The following is a 16329-nucleotide window of genomic DNA, read 5'->3' as shown; positions in this document are numbered from 1 at the left end:
TTCCTACGCCTCCATATGCCGCTCAGAGCCCCTCGTCCACTAGAATCTCCCCTCCCCTCTTCAGGCCCTGGGACCACGAGCGGGGAGGACTCCTGCCCACGGACACAGCCTGCCGAGGCGGCCCTGCCTAGGCACGCGCTTTCCAGGCCCGCTGCCAGAGGTCTTCTGAACCCCAGCACACTCGGCCCACTCGATCAATATTATAGTGACATTATTTTCAAAAACTTCAAAATTATACATGTAGAGCATTATAGCTATTTTATGAGTAAACAAACTTAGAGAGCGGGGCTGGGGATGTTATCATCTTATATGTTGTTGCTTCCTTGAGGTCATAAGGTAATAAGTTTTTTTCCTAACTTACATATCTGTGTGTGTGTGTGTGTGTGTGTGTGTGTGTGTGTGTGCGCATGTGTACATTCTACCTCTGAGCTATACCCATAGCACTTTTTATTTTTTGTTTTTAAACAGGGTCTCCCTAGGTTGCCGAGAGTCTCACTACACTGCTGAGGCTGTCCTTGAACCTGGGATCCTCCTGTCGCAGCCTCCTAAGTGCCAGGGTTACAGACATGCGCCACCTCATCTGGCTGCATGCATTTCTTTTGATTCTGAGGAACAATGTATGCTGTGGCATTCTTGCTGGACCCTTACTGGGAATATCTCAAAATCACTTGTTCACACTTTGCTCTAACAGACTCCAGAGGGAGCCGATTCTTTCCCATCTCTGCTGACCCTATTGTTCTTGGATTTACAGTGGCTTGACCATGAACTACTGCAGGAATCCGGACGGTGACAAGGGTCCCTGGTGTTTCACCACTGACCCGAGCGTCAGGTGGGAGTTCTGTAACCTGAAGAGGTGCTCGGAGTCAGCAGGGACTGCCGAGAGACCTGCCACTGCCGCCCCCGTTCTGAGCGTGCAGACCACTTCTGAACCGGGTGAGAGGTCTGGGGCTGGACATCTGCACGCCTGGATGCTGGGGTGGGAGGAGGCGGAGTGATGGAGCTGTTCCGTGCCAGGGAAGGGGGTGTGGTTGGAGGTCGGCCACAGGAAGGAGCCTGGGTGTTGTCCCTGGGGAGCCAGGCTGGGAACATGGGTGGTCAGCTTCCTTAGGACGTGGACAAATCCTCTGGGGCGTTCCCACTCACTTTCTTGTAAAACTGGGCCATTTTGGCATCCTAGCCCAAATTCTTTCCAGCTAAATTTGTGATTGTCCCCAAGCTCCAAAGCGTTTCTGATAACTTCTTAAGTTGGGCAGTGTTTGCTGTGGTCTTCAGCATTCCGGTGTCTTAGGAGATGTGGCCAGAGTCTGTTCTCTTGGGGGCAACCAACAGGACTATACTTATTCTCTGTCCCCAGGGTGTACGTTGTGCCACATAACCACCCTCTTTCTTTCCTAGACTGCATGTTTGGGAATGGCAAAGCATATCGGGGCAAGAAGGCCACCACGGTGACCGGCACGCCGTGCCAGGCGTGGGCCGCCCAGGAGCCCCACAGACACAACATTTTCACTCCAGAGACCAACCCCCGGGCGGGTCTGGAAGCAAATGTAAGCCACTTTGACTTGGATTTTATTTTGCCTTCTACCTACCGTTCAATATTTGAACAGAATTGGTCCTATAGAAAGTCAGCCTAGACTGGTCTTTGGCGTTGGGGGATGGCAAAGGAGAGGAGGAAAAGAAAGAGACTTCAGGGGACTGACTGGACCTGGTGAGCAGACCTCTATATCCTCGTGTGTCTGGGGGCCTCTCCATCTTCCGAGGTTCTGTGCATGCATGGCTTCTAGTCTCTGTTGTCCTCTAGGTCCTAGCGATCAGACATGTCGTTCATGACATGTTGGTCCAATTTTTCAGGAAAAAACTTGAATGTGAGCTGGGCATGGTGTTACACACTTGTAATCCCAGCATTGGGAGGCTGAGACAGGAGGATCCTGGTTCAAGGACAGCCTCGGCTACTTAGTGAGGATTTTGCAACTCAATGAGACTCTGTTTCAAAATAAAGAATAAAAAATAGGGGTGGGAGTGTAGCTCAGAGGTGAGTGCCCCTGGGTTCCATCCCCAGTACCACAATAAATGAGTAAATAATAAAAAAAAAAATAGGGCTGGGTTGTAGCTCAGAGGTAGAATGCTCCTGCGTTCCTCCTCAGTATGCAAAAACAAACAAAGAAACAAAAACAAGAAATACCCACAACCTTGAATGTAAACACTTGAATGTGCCATTGGAGCTCCCCTTGCCTCACACCCTCCCTGCGAGGTGCCAGGGCACGTGCACAGGACATAGGATCTAGGCAAATCTAAAGTACCTTTCCACTCCGTCACACTCAACACAATCCTGACACCAGGTCCGTGGGCTTCTCCCCACACACTAAGCGAGTCCCCGCCAGCTCCACTGCCCTGCGGCTTAACTCAGTTCTGATGCTGCTGGAGACAGGGTCGGATCCAGCAGGGTGAGGGGTCGGTCCCGCTAGATTGGGCTGCCCCAGGCTGCGACCGGCGCTACCGACTGCCATGATTTGGGCTCTCACGACCCCTCCTTTGGATTCAGGTTTTAGAGCACCTCACAGGACTTAGGGAATCACAGTGCTTACATTTGTCCATTTCTCATAAAGGCCATACAAAGGAGACAGGCGACCAGCCACCAGGTGAAGAGTGGCAGAGGCGGCCCCGGTGGGAGGGGCTGGGAGCCTCCCGGCCACTCTGGGCTTGCCACCTTCTGGGTGTGCCCACATTTAGCTGTCTGGAATCTCTGGACCCAATCCTTTTAGGTTTCTTTTTGGAGGGGGTGAGGGGAGAGGTTTGTTTACACTGGCCTTGCTCATTACCACATTGACCTTTGCTGATGCACTGGCCCTTCAGCCCCTCTCCCATCCTTGGAGATCAGAGTCCCATCCTTCTGAGGCCACCCAGGAGCCCATCAAGAGTCGCCTCACTGGAACAACAAATGGCCCTGGAAAAGACATTTGGATGTTTGGTGTTAGATGGTCTCACTTCGAAAACTGCCAAGGACTTAGGAGCTGTGTGTCAGAAGCCATGAGTCAGACGCCAAACAGACATGTATTAGATCACAGTACCACAGAGAGCAGGAGGAAGGCTCTGCCTTTCTGGGGCTTGGTTCAAGGAGGGTACACAAGCTGTGGGAACAAGTGTTTCTTTTTTGGTACTGAGGATTGAACAGAGGGGCATTCTATGTTTGAGCTACACCCCCAGCCCTATTTTTTTTTTTTATTCTTTATTTTGAAACAAGCTCTCCCTAAGTTGCAGAGGGCCTCACTAAGTAGCTGAGACTGGATGTGAACCTGGGATCCTCCTGTCAGCCTCCCAAGTCCTGGGATTACAAGGGTGAGCACCACACCCAGCTGGAAATAAGTGTTTCTCAATCACCAGCAAAGAGGCTTCATCAGGTATAGATGAGGGGACTGCTGAACCAGTCAGGGACACGATGAGTCAGTAATAGCCTACTGTCCCCCGTGGCTCGGGCTCTGGTACCTCTGCCAAGCCGGGTTCCTAGAGGATTTTCCTCTTTGTAGATTCTCTACTTTCAGACCTGTCAGGGTTGCCACCTCTGCCCAGGGGCTGCAGCCTCATGGCTGGAGTCACTTTTGAGTAAGGAGACATGACCAAGAGTGATTTGGTTTGTAAACATCCAAGCAAATAATTTTGCCAAAAGAAGAAAGAAAAAAAGAGAGAATGAAAGAAAATAAGAAGAAAAAGAAACTCTGCCTTCCATCCTGTAAGGACAGGGGTGAGATGTCTATGTCAGGGGCCCTCGTCCTTTCTTGCCCACATCTCACATGCATGCGGCCTCTTTTCAGTACTGCCGCAACCCCGACGGAGACGTCAATGGTCCCTGGTGCTACACGATGAACCCAAGAAAACTCTTCGACTACTGTGATGTCCCACAGTGTGGTAAGTTGCTTTTTTTTTGGGGGGGGCAGAGTGTAGGGACTACTTCTTAAATAAATGAAGTGATTCTTTCCTTAATATAGACCTTTAAAAAAATACCCCCAGCCTATAAAGTGGCTCTGAGCTGAGTGCTCGTCACGGACATCTTGAATCTGAGCTCCTGCGGTGGCATTTGTTAGGGAAACACACGCTCACCACCACACACAGGCGCTCACGTCACTTGAGTAAACTAAAGAGTGAATCCCCAAAAAGCAAGCTTAGCGGTGACCTGCACAGTCCCGCACAGCCCTTCAGAGTCCGGCTAGTCGCCTGGGTAGGAACCTTCAGCAGCTGAGAAGTCAGAAAGAAAACACGAATACACACTGAAACCCTCTACACTGTCTTCCCAAGAATCAGTGAAAAGCAGTGCGGCTCTGAATTACTCCATATTTCCTTCCTGCTAGGATTCCTAGACATCAGCCTCTCCCTGACTCTAGAGGCAATTTGTTGGGCTCCTTCATTATAACTCCAAGATTCTCCTCTTGAAGAGAGGAAGTGACCTGGATCAGAGAAAGGAAGTTGACACTAGTTCTTAAAAGACTGGGATAATAGCCAGGCATGACTGTAGTTCTTAAAAGACTGGGAAACAGCCGTGCCTGCTTGTAATCCTAGTACTTGGGAACGTGAGGTAGGAGAACTGCAGATCCAAGGCCAGCCTCGGTAATTTAATGAGAATCTCAGCAACTTAGATGCTGCTTCAAAATTAAAAATACATAAAAAGGACTGGGGTGCAGCCAGGAGGTAAAATGCCCTTGGGTCTGATACTCAGTAAAATTTTCCTTAAAAAAAAAAAAAATGTGCCCGCTGTGGTGGCGCACACTTGTAATCCCAGCATTTGGGAGGCTGAGACTGGAGGATTGTGGTTCTCCAACAGCCTCAGCTACTTAGTGAGGCCCTTTGCAACTCAGTGAGACCCTGTTTCAAAATAAAGAATAAAAATAATAGGGCTGGGGGTATAGTTTGAGGTAGAATGCCCCTGGGTTCCATCCCCAGTACTGAAAAAAAGAAAAAAGGACTAGAGGTATATCTCAGAGATAGAATGCCCCTGGGTTCCATCTTCAGTACTGCAAAAAACAAAACAAAAAACCCTGAAAGAATGCCCACCTTAAACACATTATTATTTATCTACTTCTATTTATTTAAATTATCTACTTTTTGTTGAATAATTTTAGCAACTCTAATTTCTATCTACATATTTAGCACAAATAATAAATTAAGTAAATAAAACTTTTCAGTTTTATTTTGAATAGCAATGACCAGAGTGCTGTCATCTCTGTAGTTATTTTTTTCAGCACATATATTTTTAATACATATGTAAAATACATATATTTTTGGTCCATTTTTGCATGTCTGTTAAGCTTGAGGTCCAGTAGCAGAAGCTGAACCCAGCACTAGGGGATGAACTCACTACACCACACTCTGCTTTTGCAAAAAGCCTCTAGATACAGATGCTCAAAACAGGCCAGGGCCAAGGGAGAGTTATTTGGAAAACCTGGGTTTTACCTGCTCTGGAGTGTAGAATCTCTGGTTGATTAAGACAGAAGGAATGTCTTTAGCCAGGCATGGTGGCACACGCTTGTAATCCCCGTGCTTGGGAGATGGAGACAGGAGGATGGCGCACATTCAAAGCCAGATTCGCTGGCTTAAGAGACCGTTTCAAAAAAAAAAAAAAGAAGTATAAAATAGGTCTGGGAATATAGCCCGGAAGTAGAAGGGCTTCCAGGAATCCCAGTACCACCAAAAAAAAAAAAAAAAAAAAAAAAAAAAGAGAGAGAGAGAGAGAATGTCTTTTTACATTTGTATTTCTAAAGATATTGAAGGGCCCCAGACCAGAGAAGTGGTTTTGAACATCCTTTGTAGTCCATTGGTGGGGTTACCGAAGACGGGACACCTACCCGACTCTCCGGAACCTTTCAGGCTGGTCTAATGAGGGGAAAGCAGGCAGAGGTGGGAGAGAATAAAGGCAGAGGAGGGCGAGGGTGTGAACACATCCATAGGGCACCAGGAGGTCAGGAGGCTCTGGGGCAGCCATGCCGAAGCTGGCTGTGAAGGCTTCGTTTCAACGTAGGATACTGATCTGCTGCCTGCAATCAATGATCACTCCATCACTCAATCATTCTCTCTCTCTCTCTCTCTCTCTCTCTCACACACACACACACACACACACACAGATTCACGTGAAATACAATTACCATTAGTGCCTTTCAGCAGCAATGATGTATTGTGGTCTTCAGGAATCTTCTTGGTTTAGTTGGATCTAAAGGAATCACGGGTGTGTGGTACTGGGGATGGAACCTGGGGCATTCTACCTCCAAGCTATACCCCCAGTCCTATTTTTTTTTTTTTATTTTGTTTTTTGGTGGTACTGGGGGTGGAACCCAAAGGCTTTCTACCTCCGGGCTATACTCCCACACTTATTTTATATTTTATTTGGAAACAGGGTCTCACTAAGTTGCTGAGAGCCTAAGTAGCTGAGGCTGGCTTCGAACCTGTGTGATCCTCCTGTCTCAGCCTCCCAAGCGCGGGGATTACAAGCGTGTGCCACTACGCCCGGCTTATTTTTTATTTTGAAACAAGGTCTCACTGAGTTGCAAAGGGCTTACCTAAGTAGTAGCTGAGGCTGTCTGTGGACTGTATTCCTCTTGTCTCAGCCTCCCAAATGCTGGGATTATAATCATGAAGACACCATGCCTGGCTTCATGATTGATTATTGGTGATGTTATCATGGTCAGAATAAAAACAACAAATAACCATCTGTGTCAATCAAGGCCCGCTCAGAAAAGAGCTCCTTCTAATGCCAAATTATGCTTGTTTATTTGATCACTCCCTTCAATAGTAAAAATATTTATATTCTTTCAAAGTAGAGGATTCTGTGTTGTTCACTACCACTTGGGAAAACTGGAGAAAATGTTCTACAAGTTGCATATGACTGTTCTATTTAGTGGGGGCCGCGGCCGTCGTAATTTCAGTGCTGGGCCCTGAGCCTGTTTCTCTTGGATTAATGACAGAGGTGACACCTTTGACCCCAATGCGACTTCCCCCACATTCTATCGCAGCATCGCCTTCCTTTGACTGTGGGAAACCTAAAGTGGAGCCCAAGAAATGCCCTGGAAGGGTTGTGGGCGGGTGCGTGGCCCACCCGCACTCCTGGCCCTGGCAGATCAGTCTACGAACAAGGTAGGAACTTTCTCAGGGACAGTGTATCCCGCCCTCCCTGGGGAGCCCCGTAAAACCTTCACACCAAACCCAGAGCTTGCCTCTAGATTCTTCTGAGGAGTAAATAAAGTTGTGAAAATTAGAAAAAATAATTTCTAGGTTCTCCATTCCAAAAATGACTCATACTAGACTTTTTAGAAAACACTGGGCTCCTGCCATTGGCATCGGTAGACACACCACGCTTTGATATTGCTTTGTGGATTTATAGATACCCACTGGCTCGTTATTAAGCAAAGAGAAAGGGGTGTGTTTAGAAATATGGCATTTTGTGTGTGTGGGTGGGGGCCAGGACAAAATTATCCACAGGGTATTAGCTATACACACTTTCAACAATGCTTTTGTGCAACACTGAATTTAGGACAGAGGCTGCTGATCCAGGCCGTAGGGGCTCTCCTTCAGTGGCGCAAGCCTTTGATAATCCGTGCAGTTTTCCTGGGCATTTCTTCTGAAGCACACGTAGGAAGCAGGCTTGTCTGCTGGCTGGTTGGCTCCTGTCTCTCCTGGACACCAGAGAGCGTGCATTCGATGCTCTCCTCACGCCACAGCCTCCCCTTGCAGGCTCATAAACACGATGACATTCTGTTACACTCTGTTGTTGAGTGGGGTTTTCTTGACCTTATTGTTGGGTAATTCCTTGCTATATGAAGCCTGAGCGTTCCACACATGATGAATCCATTCTTTCCCAAATTGCAATGGCTTATTTTTGACTGGTTTATTAATGTGCCTGATATACACTCACTATATTCTTTCATTACAATCTGGTTTGGACTGACTCCTCTATTATGAGCCACTGTTTGTCTATGAGTCCTATGTGCTAAGAGATTTTAATGATGTCCCCCCAAAATAAAGTTTCCAGGTAAGATGTCAGGATATCAGGTGACGTCTATGAAACACTGCTGTTTGGGATGACCTATGACCCTTGTAGAAGGATTCATCAAGATCATTTTGAGCTGGGCCTGGTGGCATACTCTTGTAATCCCAGCACTTGGGAGGCCAATAAAGGAAGACTGAAGGTCATGGTCAGCCTCAGCAACTTAGTGAGGCCCTCCACAACTATTTCAAAATAAATGAAGAAAATCAGGTTAGGGGTGTAGCTGGGAGGTAGACTGTCCCTGGGTTCAATCCCCAGTACTGTACAGATACATACAAAAATCATTTAGCACACATTTTGTCCAAAAGGAATGAGAAGACCTCAAGGGAAGGCCTTGGCTGGGGGCTTCTGGTGGGGTCCGGGGCTTATGGGGCAGGGTTGTGGACGCAGGACTCCTGTTGGAGCCAGGAGCTTTGGTGTCCAGTGGGGGTGTGCCCTGAAGCCCCCCCCCCCCCAGTCATCTTAAAGAGTGGTGTAGATGGAACCTTTTGGAAAATCCCACTGCTGAAGCGTGATCCCGAGGTCCAACCATCTGGATAAGGGGCTGGCAGCCTTTTCTTTGGAGAACAGTGACATTATCAAAATTGAATGCTTGTGTCTTTCTGGTTCTCTGTACAATGGAACAGGAGGAGCCATTGGATTGGAACTAAAATCCTGGCATCTTCTTTTTTTTCATTTCAGATTTGGACAGCACTTCTGTGGGGGCACTTTAATATCCCCAGAGTGGGTGTTGACTGCTGCTCACTGCTTGGAGAGGTATGTTCGGGGACAGCGGACATAGGCCTTGCCCTAGACTTCCTCCCTCCTCCCTGCCTGCCTGCCTTCTATGATAGGGACACCTGTGCCCAGGGTGCGTGTGCAGACGGCAGTGATACAACTGCCAGGGTCACTGGATGAGAGATAAGTGTTGCTAGAGAGGCTCTGCAGAAGGGAGCCCCGGGGTGGGAGATTTGGGGGGCAGGATTGACAGCAGGACAGAGTGGTCACAGCAACAGGCATCGGTCTCTGACCCCGCAGTGCCAGTTCTGGGAAAATCGTGCATTGTGTTTCTCGTCACTCTGAGGTCATTGGTTCTGGTGGCTGTGGGTCACGAGGGGCCATGACATCTCTACGGCAAAGAGCACCCAGTGGGTGGGCTGGGCCGTACTTTGCTTGTGACTTCATTGCTTTTGCTAGGTCTTCAAGACCTTCCTCATACAAGGTGATCCTGGGTGCACACAACGAGGTGAATCTTGAATCAGATGTTCAGGAAATTGAAGTGGCGAGGCTGTTCTTGGAACCCACCCGAGCAGACATCGCCCTGCTGAAGCTGAGCAGGTACGGCCGGGCCCTGTGGCTCCTACCTGCAACCGAGTGAAGATGTTTGTCTCAGACCTGAGTTTTAGGAGCCATAACCATGTAGTGGTAGCAGAGAGGGACCACTGTGATATGGAAGGCACAGGGCTTGGAGGAACAACATCAAACTCCATCAGAAAACTAGGACTCAGTAGCCACGCATGGCGGTGCACGCCCGTAGTCCCAGGATCACAGGAGTGAGGCCAGTCTCAGTAACTTAGGAAGCTTCTCAGCCACTTAGTGAGACCATGTTTCAAAATAAAAAAATAAAAGGTCTGGGTGTGTAGCTTGCAAGTAGAATGCCCCTGAATTCAATCCCTAGCACAAACAAACAAACAAACAAACACAAGAAAATCAGAACTCAGCTCCAGTCCTGCCTCATACCAGCTGTGGTCCTGGAAAAGGTACCCAGGACTCAGTTTCCCCCTGTAGCAAAAGAATGAATTGAAATCTGAGCCTCCCTGTAACCCCTAAAATTTAATATCCACCAGCAAATGTGCTTTCGTGACCATGACCAGAGAACAATTTGAACTAATTTCAGGCTGAGGAGTCTCCCTTCACAAAACATGTTTGAGAGAATCAAACACGATTATGTATTTCAAATCACTTAAAAACAACAACAATGTAAAAAACAAAGCAAAACATGTACAAACAAAGGCAAACTATATCATCACCACCTTCTGTGGCTTTTTTTCTTGCTTAAAAAAAAAAACCACTCAGTGCTAAATTTGCTTATGTCATGAGATTAGGAATGTTTGGAGATAGGTCCCCGGGGGGTGGGGGTGGGGGACGGCTCACCAGCATCTGTTTTGAGAAGGGCACATTTGGGACGGGCAGCAGGCATGAAGTGCTTTAGCTGAGCCTGAGGGTTCCAGATGACCATGTGACGAGGCTGCGGCCAGGAGTCCATGCCTACTCCTCTAGGCCTGGCCAGAAATGCAGGGAGATTTTTCTGGATCTGTAAACTGAGAGCTGTTGTCGTGGGATGTTTCAGTGCTCTAGGGAGGGGAAAGGGACCTCTCATGGCTTAGCCTAAAATGTAGTTGATTTTCTTTATGTTCCCCAATGAGAACAGCAAATATATCAGTACAAGGTCTCCTCTCTTCATGGTCCCTGGAGACTTGTCGGCGTGATATAATGGCTTAAGCAAATAATCTGGTAAATTTGGGGGCCTGGAAATGTCCTGTGATAGGCTGCTGGGGGTTCACATTCCCCTCACCCCAAGGCCTGAGTGTCCAAGTGCGCCATGAAGGAACCCGTGGTGTGGGATTCTGGTGCCTCTGGGAAAGTGTGCCTGCTTCTCATTTCATATTTTATATCTTTAATTTCTGACTGTTTTTCTCCCTGGATTCACTAAAGCAGAATCAGGTTTAAACATCAAATCTCTAATGTTTGAGAGTCCCTAGAGCTGGCAGCATGTGACGGTCCTTTGAAAACAAGCGCATTTGACTTAGGCAGAAAGCTTATTTCCCAACCTGTCCTCCGTATCCAGCATTTTCCTGGATCCTTAAAACTGATCCGGTAACATTTCTGGATGGAAGTGAGGATCTAAAAGGAGAGAGTAGCTCGTGTTGGCCACGCAAGCTTTGCTGTTACTACAGCCTGACGGCACACTTCAGCTAGAGGTTCCACCTGCTGACTGATGCCCCAGGAATTAACGTAAAAGGATGTGCTTGGTATGAGATCCCGACCAGATGCAGGCGACAGTCCCAAGCGTCTTGTACACCACCGATGCTGCTAAAATGAAACCTTATATTGTTGAGTGAGTTCATAGCAAAACGTGAGAGAATGAAAAGCTGCTCCCTGTGTCAGCGAAGTGGGGCGCACCAGCTCATGGGGTTCTGGGGTCTCGAGGCAGGCAGCATCTGGATGTGGGTGATCGGCACACAAATGGGAGATGCTCCGGCAGGGCTGCGGGCTGACTCTTCACGTTTCCCTTTCAGCCCAGCTGTCATCACCAGCAAAGTGATCCCAGCATGTCTGCCGCCCCCAAATTATGTGGTTGCTGACCGGACAGAATGTTACATCACTGGCTGGGGAGAAACTCAAGGTGAGATGAATTCCGGGGTCCACACGATCAGTTAACGTCACTCTACAGCTTACACCATACAGGAGCGTTTTAAAGAAAACTGCACAAAACCCCCTATGTGATAATGTGGTCCAGCCCCTCCTGATTTTGTCTGAGCACCAGCCCATGTCTCCATAATCAGTCTATCAAGGGACATGGGGAGGGGACTGTTTCCTTGAGTCTCTAACACCATAATTGCAAGGTTAATGTTGCTCCCTCAGGTAGGAAGGTTTTGCCATAGCCCACACGCTAAAGGTGGGAGGTGATTTTTTCATATGAAGTTAGCTATACTTACAGCGTTCCCAAACATGGCTGGCTTCTGGAAAAGGAGAGCCCAGGACCCAGGCCATAGGATTGCACTTGTACTGGTTGATGAGGCAAGGGTGTAGAAGAAGACCTTCATGCGGGGCGGAGTATCACCTGGATGGACCTTTCATTTCAAAAAAGATTTTGTGGCTTAAAAAAAGATTAAAGGCACTGGTCTCATTCATTTCAAGCCTGGCTTCCCTCTTGGTGCTCTTCCTCCTGCTTTTGAAACCTCATCTCCTTGATCTCCCACTCCCCTTTCCTGCACTGCTGAATAATTTAGGGTACCACGGCCAAGGAAGGGTCAACTTGACCATCAAAGTGTACCGTATGGAGGTGTCAGGTGTACCCAGTCTTTTGCATTTAAAAAATCGAGGTACAGGAGCTGGGCGTGGTAGTGCATGCCTGTAATCCCTGAGACAGGAGGATAGATCGTGGGTTGGAGGATAGTCTTGGCAACTTACTGAGGCTTTAAGCAACCTAGTGAGACCATGTTTATTTGTTTGTTTATTTATTTATCTTGTGGTACTGGGGATAGAACCCAGAGGCATTCTACCTCTGAGAGATACTCCCAGCCCTATTTTTTATTCTTTGTTTTGAAATAGGGTCTCACTGAGTTGCAAAGGGCTGAGGCTGTCTGCTAATCATGATCCTCCTGTCTCGGCCTCTAAAATTCTGGGATTTCAAGCATGTGCCACTATACCCAGCTGAGACTCTTTTAAAAACAAATAAAAAATAAAAAAGGGTGAAGGTGTAGCTTGGGGGTAGAATGGGCCTGGGTTTAGTCCACCATTAGCACCTCCACCACCACCACCACCATCACCACCACCACCACCACCAATAAGCATCACATAACACATGTGTGGTTTCCCTGATGGAATCCAATAGTCCCTGACCCTCAATCCCAGCCACTGGTTTGTCTGTCCCCACCCATCTCTCACCCATGTATTTCCAACTACCACCCTGCACTTGGCTCCCGGGCTCTCCTGCTCTTGTCACACATCTACTAGGAGTGCGATTCTCAGAATATTCACTAACTAGGAGCAGTCACATAACAAAACATAGGCCTACCTACTCAATTTCCCACGGCAATGATGACTGACCAATCAGTGTTCTGTTTCTCAATGTAAGATCAAACCCTCCCTCCCCTCTTCCTTCCCTTCAGGTCTCTAGGCTTCCCCTGACTTTGATATTCCCAACCCAGAGGAGGGGCTCTTCCAGGCCAGCCTCATTTCCCCTCCCCTGGTGCGTGCAGGGGTCCTTCTGCTGGACTTTGCTTGCTGCCTCCCCCTCACCTCCCCGCCAGTTTTGGTCTTGCAGTCACCAGCACCTTTCTCTGCTTCGGCCACAGGATGGCAGCACCTGCACACAGACCTCAGGAACTTCCTGAAGGTTTTTCACTGTGTCTGGCTGTTGTCTGTCTTGCTCAGAAAGCAGCTAACAAGAGCAGCACCATTCGGACTGACTGTTATACACAAGATATTGTTGAGATAGGCACTCCCTCCACTGATGCACTCCAATCAAACCTCCCTCCGGCCCCCAAGCCCCAAGCTTTCCTGGCCAGGCCTTCCTGCCAGGCAGTTCTGCGGCCGGGGCTGAGCTGGACTGTGAAGCCCGACATGGACACAAACTTCCCGTGGGCCCTGTGATCTCCAGAGTGACCATGAACTTTCTGAACCTCATGAAGACCACCTGGGTTGTCAGAGTCTCAAGGGGAAGCACAGGGTACCCTTTCTGTGCTCTTCTGACCCTAGCTTTGCAAAGATTTGTTGCAAAACTTTGGTGAAAGTTGGGCTTGCAAAATCTAGATTATCTGTGAAAATACTGGGTGTGTCCATCTGGGAAAGCAGCATTTCCTTTGGCAATCTTGCCAATGCTCTATTTCAATTTGGCAAAGCACGTGCGCGCGCGCGCACACACACACACACACACACACACACACACACGCACATACATACACATACACACAAAGAAAAAAATCAGGTTTTCACAAAAAGAAATACAACTGGTAAAACAAGCATATAGAATAATGTTCCTTCTCCTTAAACATCAAAGAAATATGGATTAAAATGAACTTGGACAGTTGTCACCTATTATAGTAGCTAATGTTTTCTTTTATTTAACTAGTATTTCTAAAAGGTATTATTATCATTATTAGGTACTGGGGATTGAACTCAGGGTCATTGTGTCTTTGAGCTACAACTCCAGCCCTTTTTAATTTTGAAACAGGGTCTCGCTGAGTTGCTGAGGCGCTTCCTAGGTGGCTGAGGCCAGCTTCAAACCTGTGATCCCCCTGTCTCCGCTTCCCTAGTACTGGCATGATAGGTGTGTGCCGCCACGCTGGCTTATAATGTTTTAAAATATTATAATAGCAATACTTATAAGGGTGTGGTGAATTTATTTTCTAGTGGCATTTCACAGTGTTATATCCTTTTAGAAAATAATGTGGGAATGCCACTAGGAGCCCTAAACATGTCTCTATAGTTTCTGGGAACTTAGACTTAAGAAAGTTAACACAGAATAAGAATGAGCTGTGTGAACAGAGACGCAGAGCAGCGGGGGCAGGGCAGGGGCTGGCAGGCGTGGGGGCGAAGTACCTGGGCAGCGACTCCACAGGCCAGAGTTCAAGGCAAACGGCAAGCGCTCTCCAGCCTGGGGTCTCCTGACCAAGCAGCAGGACTCGTCAAAGTGCCGGCGCCACACCATCTTACCAGCGTGGGCCTGAAAAGCGTAATTCTCAGTAAACGATAGCTACTCAATATACACAATATAAAATTATTTTAACCAATTTGGAGGATACAACTGAGTGGTACTGACTACATTACCAATGTTGTATGACCATTATTCCAAAAGGAAACCTCATGGGTCATCAAGCAGCCACTGCCCAGCCAAACATGAGAAGAAGACTGTAGTGTGCTGTCTCTCATGTGTGAATATATTATATATACATATATACATATATACATATATACATATACAGGATTTGAAATTGTACAATGATATGGGCGGTAAATGAAGTATAAAAAGCCTGAAAAAAGAACATAAAAACAACAATTGTATTTCTCAAACTCTCATTACATCTTCAACAATTATTTGTGCACAGTTTTAAAGGAAAAGTAAAAAGTAAACAAACCACAAACGCCCAAACACCATGGTGAAGCCCGACTGTTAAATGCAGGCTTCGGGAGCATACCACCTTACATGATGTTTATGCCTTCAAGGCCCAGCAGCAGTTCTAACAGTACTAGGGCCGGCTCCTTGTGCTCTCCAGCCGCGCACACAAACAAAGGAGCTCTCAGCGGAGCTCTGTTGTTCTAGAAGTTTCCTCATGGACATGTGTCGGATCCGGTAATTGTTTCTCTAATTTAAACACAGGGACTTTTGGCGCTGGCCTTCTCAAGGAAGCCCAGCTCCCCGTGATTGAGAATAAAGTGTGCAATCGCTTCGAGTATCTGAACGGAAGAGTCAAATCAACGGAGCTCTGTGCTGGGGATTTGGCTGGCGGCATTGACAGCTGCCAGGTAAGAAAAGACTAGAGAGACCCAAGTTGGTCTTGGGCTGGCCTGTCTCAGCTCCTTGGATATTTCAGTCCCAAGGTGGTAAAGTCAAGAAGGATTTACCAACTCAAGGCCCCAATCCCAGCGCTGCTGAGAACCCCTCGGGTCTGCCCTGGGATGAATATGCAGAAAATCTGGGCAATTTCTCAGGCTGGGATCAGGGCGTCGCCTCCACAGGCCACTGACCTCCCTGTGGGCTGCTAGGTGGGAACGGGGCTCTGGGGTCCAGGATGGAGAGTGCACCACTTTACAGCTGTGCTCAGGCTAGTCGGGTATGAAAGAAACTGCAAAAAGGAATGGGGAAAGTATTCACAAAGGATTATTTCCCAGGGAAAGTAAAATAGTGTGTTTTTGCTGAACACACTTTGCTAAATACTTGCAGCTACAGCTGTTCAAATGATATATCAATCATTTCTGATTTCAAATACTGGGGAAACTTACATATGGATGGAGGAAGGGTGACATCCCATAATAAAAGGCTGCTTAATCCTCACGTGTACTTTGCCTTCCCTCTGTCTAGGGTGACAGCGGAGGACCTCTGGTTTGCTTCGAGAAAGACAAATACATCATACAAGGAGTCACTTCTTGGGGCCTTGGCTGTGCACGCCCCAACAAGCCTGGTGTCTACGTTCGTGTTTCAAGGTTTGTGACTTGGATCGAAGCAGTCATGAGAAGCAATTAATTGTCTGGGAGATGGAGAAGCATCAACTTCCCCAGAAGCTGGAACACTGCTCCCGAATTTAAAATGCTCAGAAATAATTGACAGTAATCAAACTAAGGCACAGTACTTCGCTACCCTCTTCCTCCAACCCTCAGTATTTTTTTGTATTATTGTGGATACATTTTTCCTGTCCATGGACTGCTGGATTCTGTAATAATAAGGCAACATAACTTTGACATTTGTTGAAAACAACTCTGTACTTACTTTAATTTTGGAGGGTGATATCTTCAATATTTTCATGCTTTGCATTCATCCTACCAATTCTAAATAAACAGACTGACGTGACTTAGCTCGCATTCGTCAGGAGCAGTACTGGGAA

At 47.5% G+C, this 16329-nt stretch overlaps 1 protein-coding gene across 1 annotated transcript in view; it reads left to right on the top strand.

Moving 5' to 3' along the window:
• Window positions 1–15971, top strand: part of PLG (plasminogen) — a gene marked incomplete at both ends in the record, with an annotated part of 43130 nt that extends 27159 nt beyond the window's left edge. The window contains 9 exons of the mRNA XM_080700802.1: window positions 752–933; window positions 1396–1544; window positions 3807–3900; window positions 6993–7113; window positions 8705–8779; window positions 9200–9340; window positions 11302–11408; window positions 15108–15253; window positions 15810–15971. Of these exons, the coding sequence (XP_080556928.1) occupies window positions 752–933; window positions 1396–1544; window positions 3807–3900; window positions 6993–7113; window positions 8705–8779; window positions 9200–9340; window positions 11302–11408; window positions 15108–15253; window positions 15810–15971 (1177 nt within the window). The remainder of the gene's footprint in view (window positions 1–751; window positions 934–1395; window positions 1545–3806; window positions 3901–6992; window positions 7114–8704; window positions 8780–9199; window positions 9341–11301; window positions 11409–15107; window positions 15254–15809) is intronic.
• Window positions 15972–16329: the final 358 nt, after the last annotated feature.

The sequence above is a fragment of the Muscardinus avellanarius genome (assembly GCF_963383645.1).
Source record: "Muscardinus avellanarius genome assembly, chromosome: 8".
Classification (NCBI taxonomy): domain Eukaryota; kingdom Metazoa; phylum Chordata; class Mammalia; order Rodentia; family Gliridae; genus Muscardinus; species Muscardinus avellanarius.
This window is presented reverse-complemented; position numbering and strand designations above follow the sequence as displayed.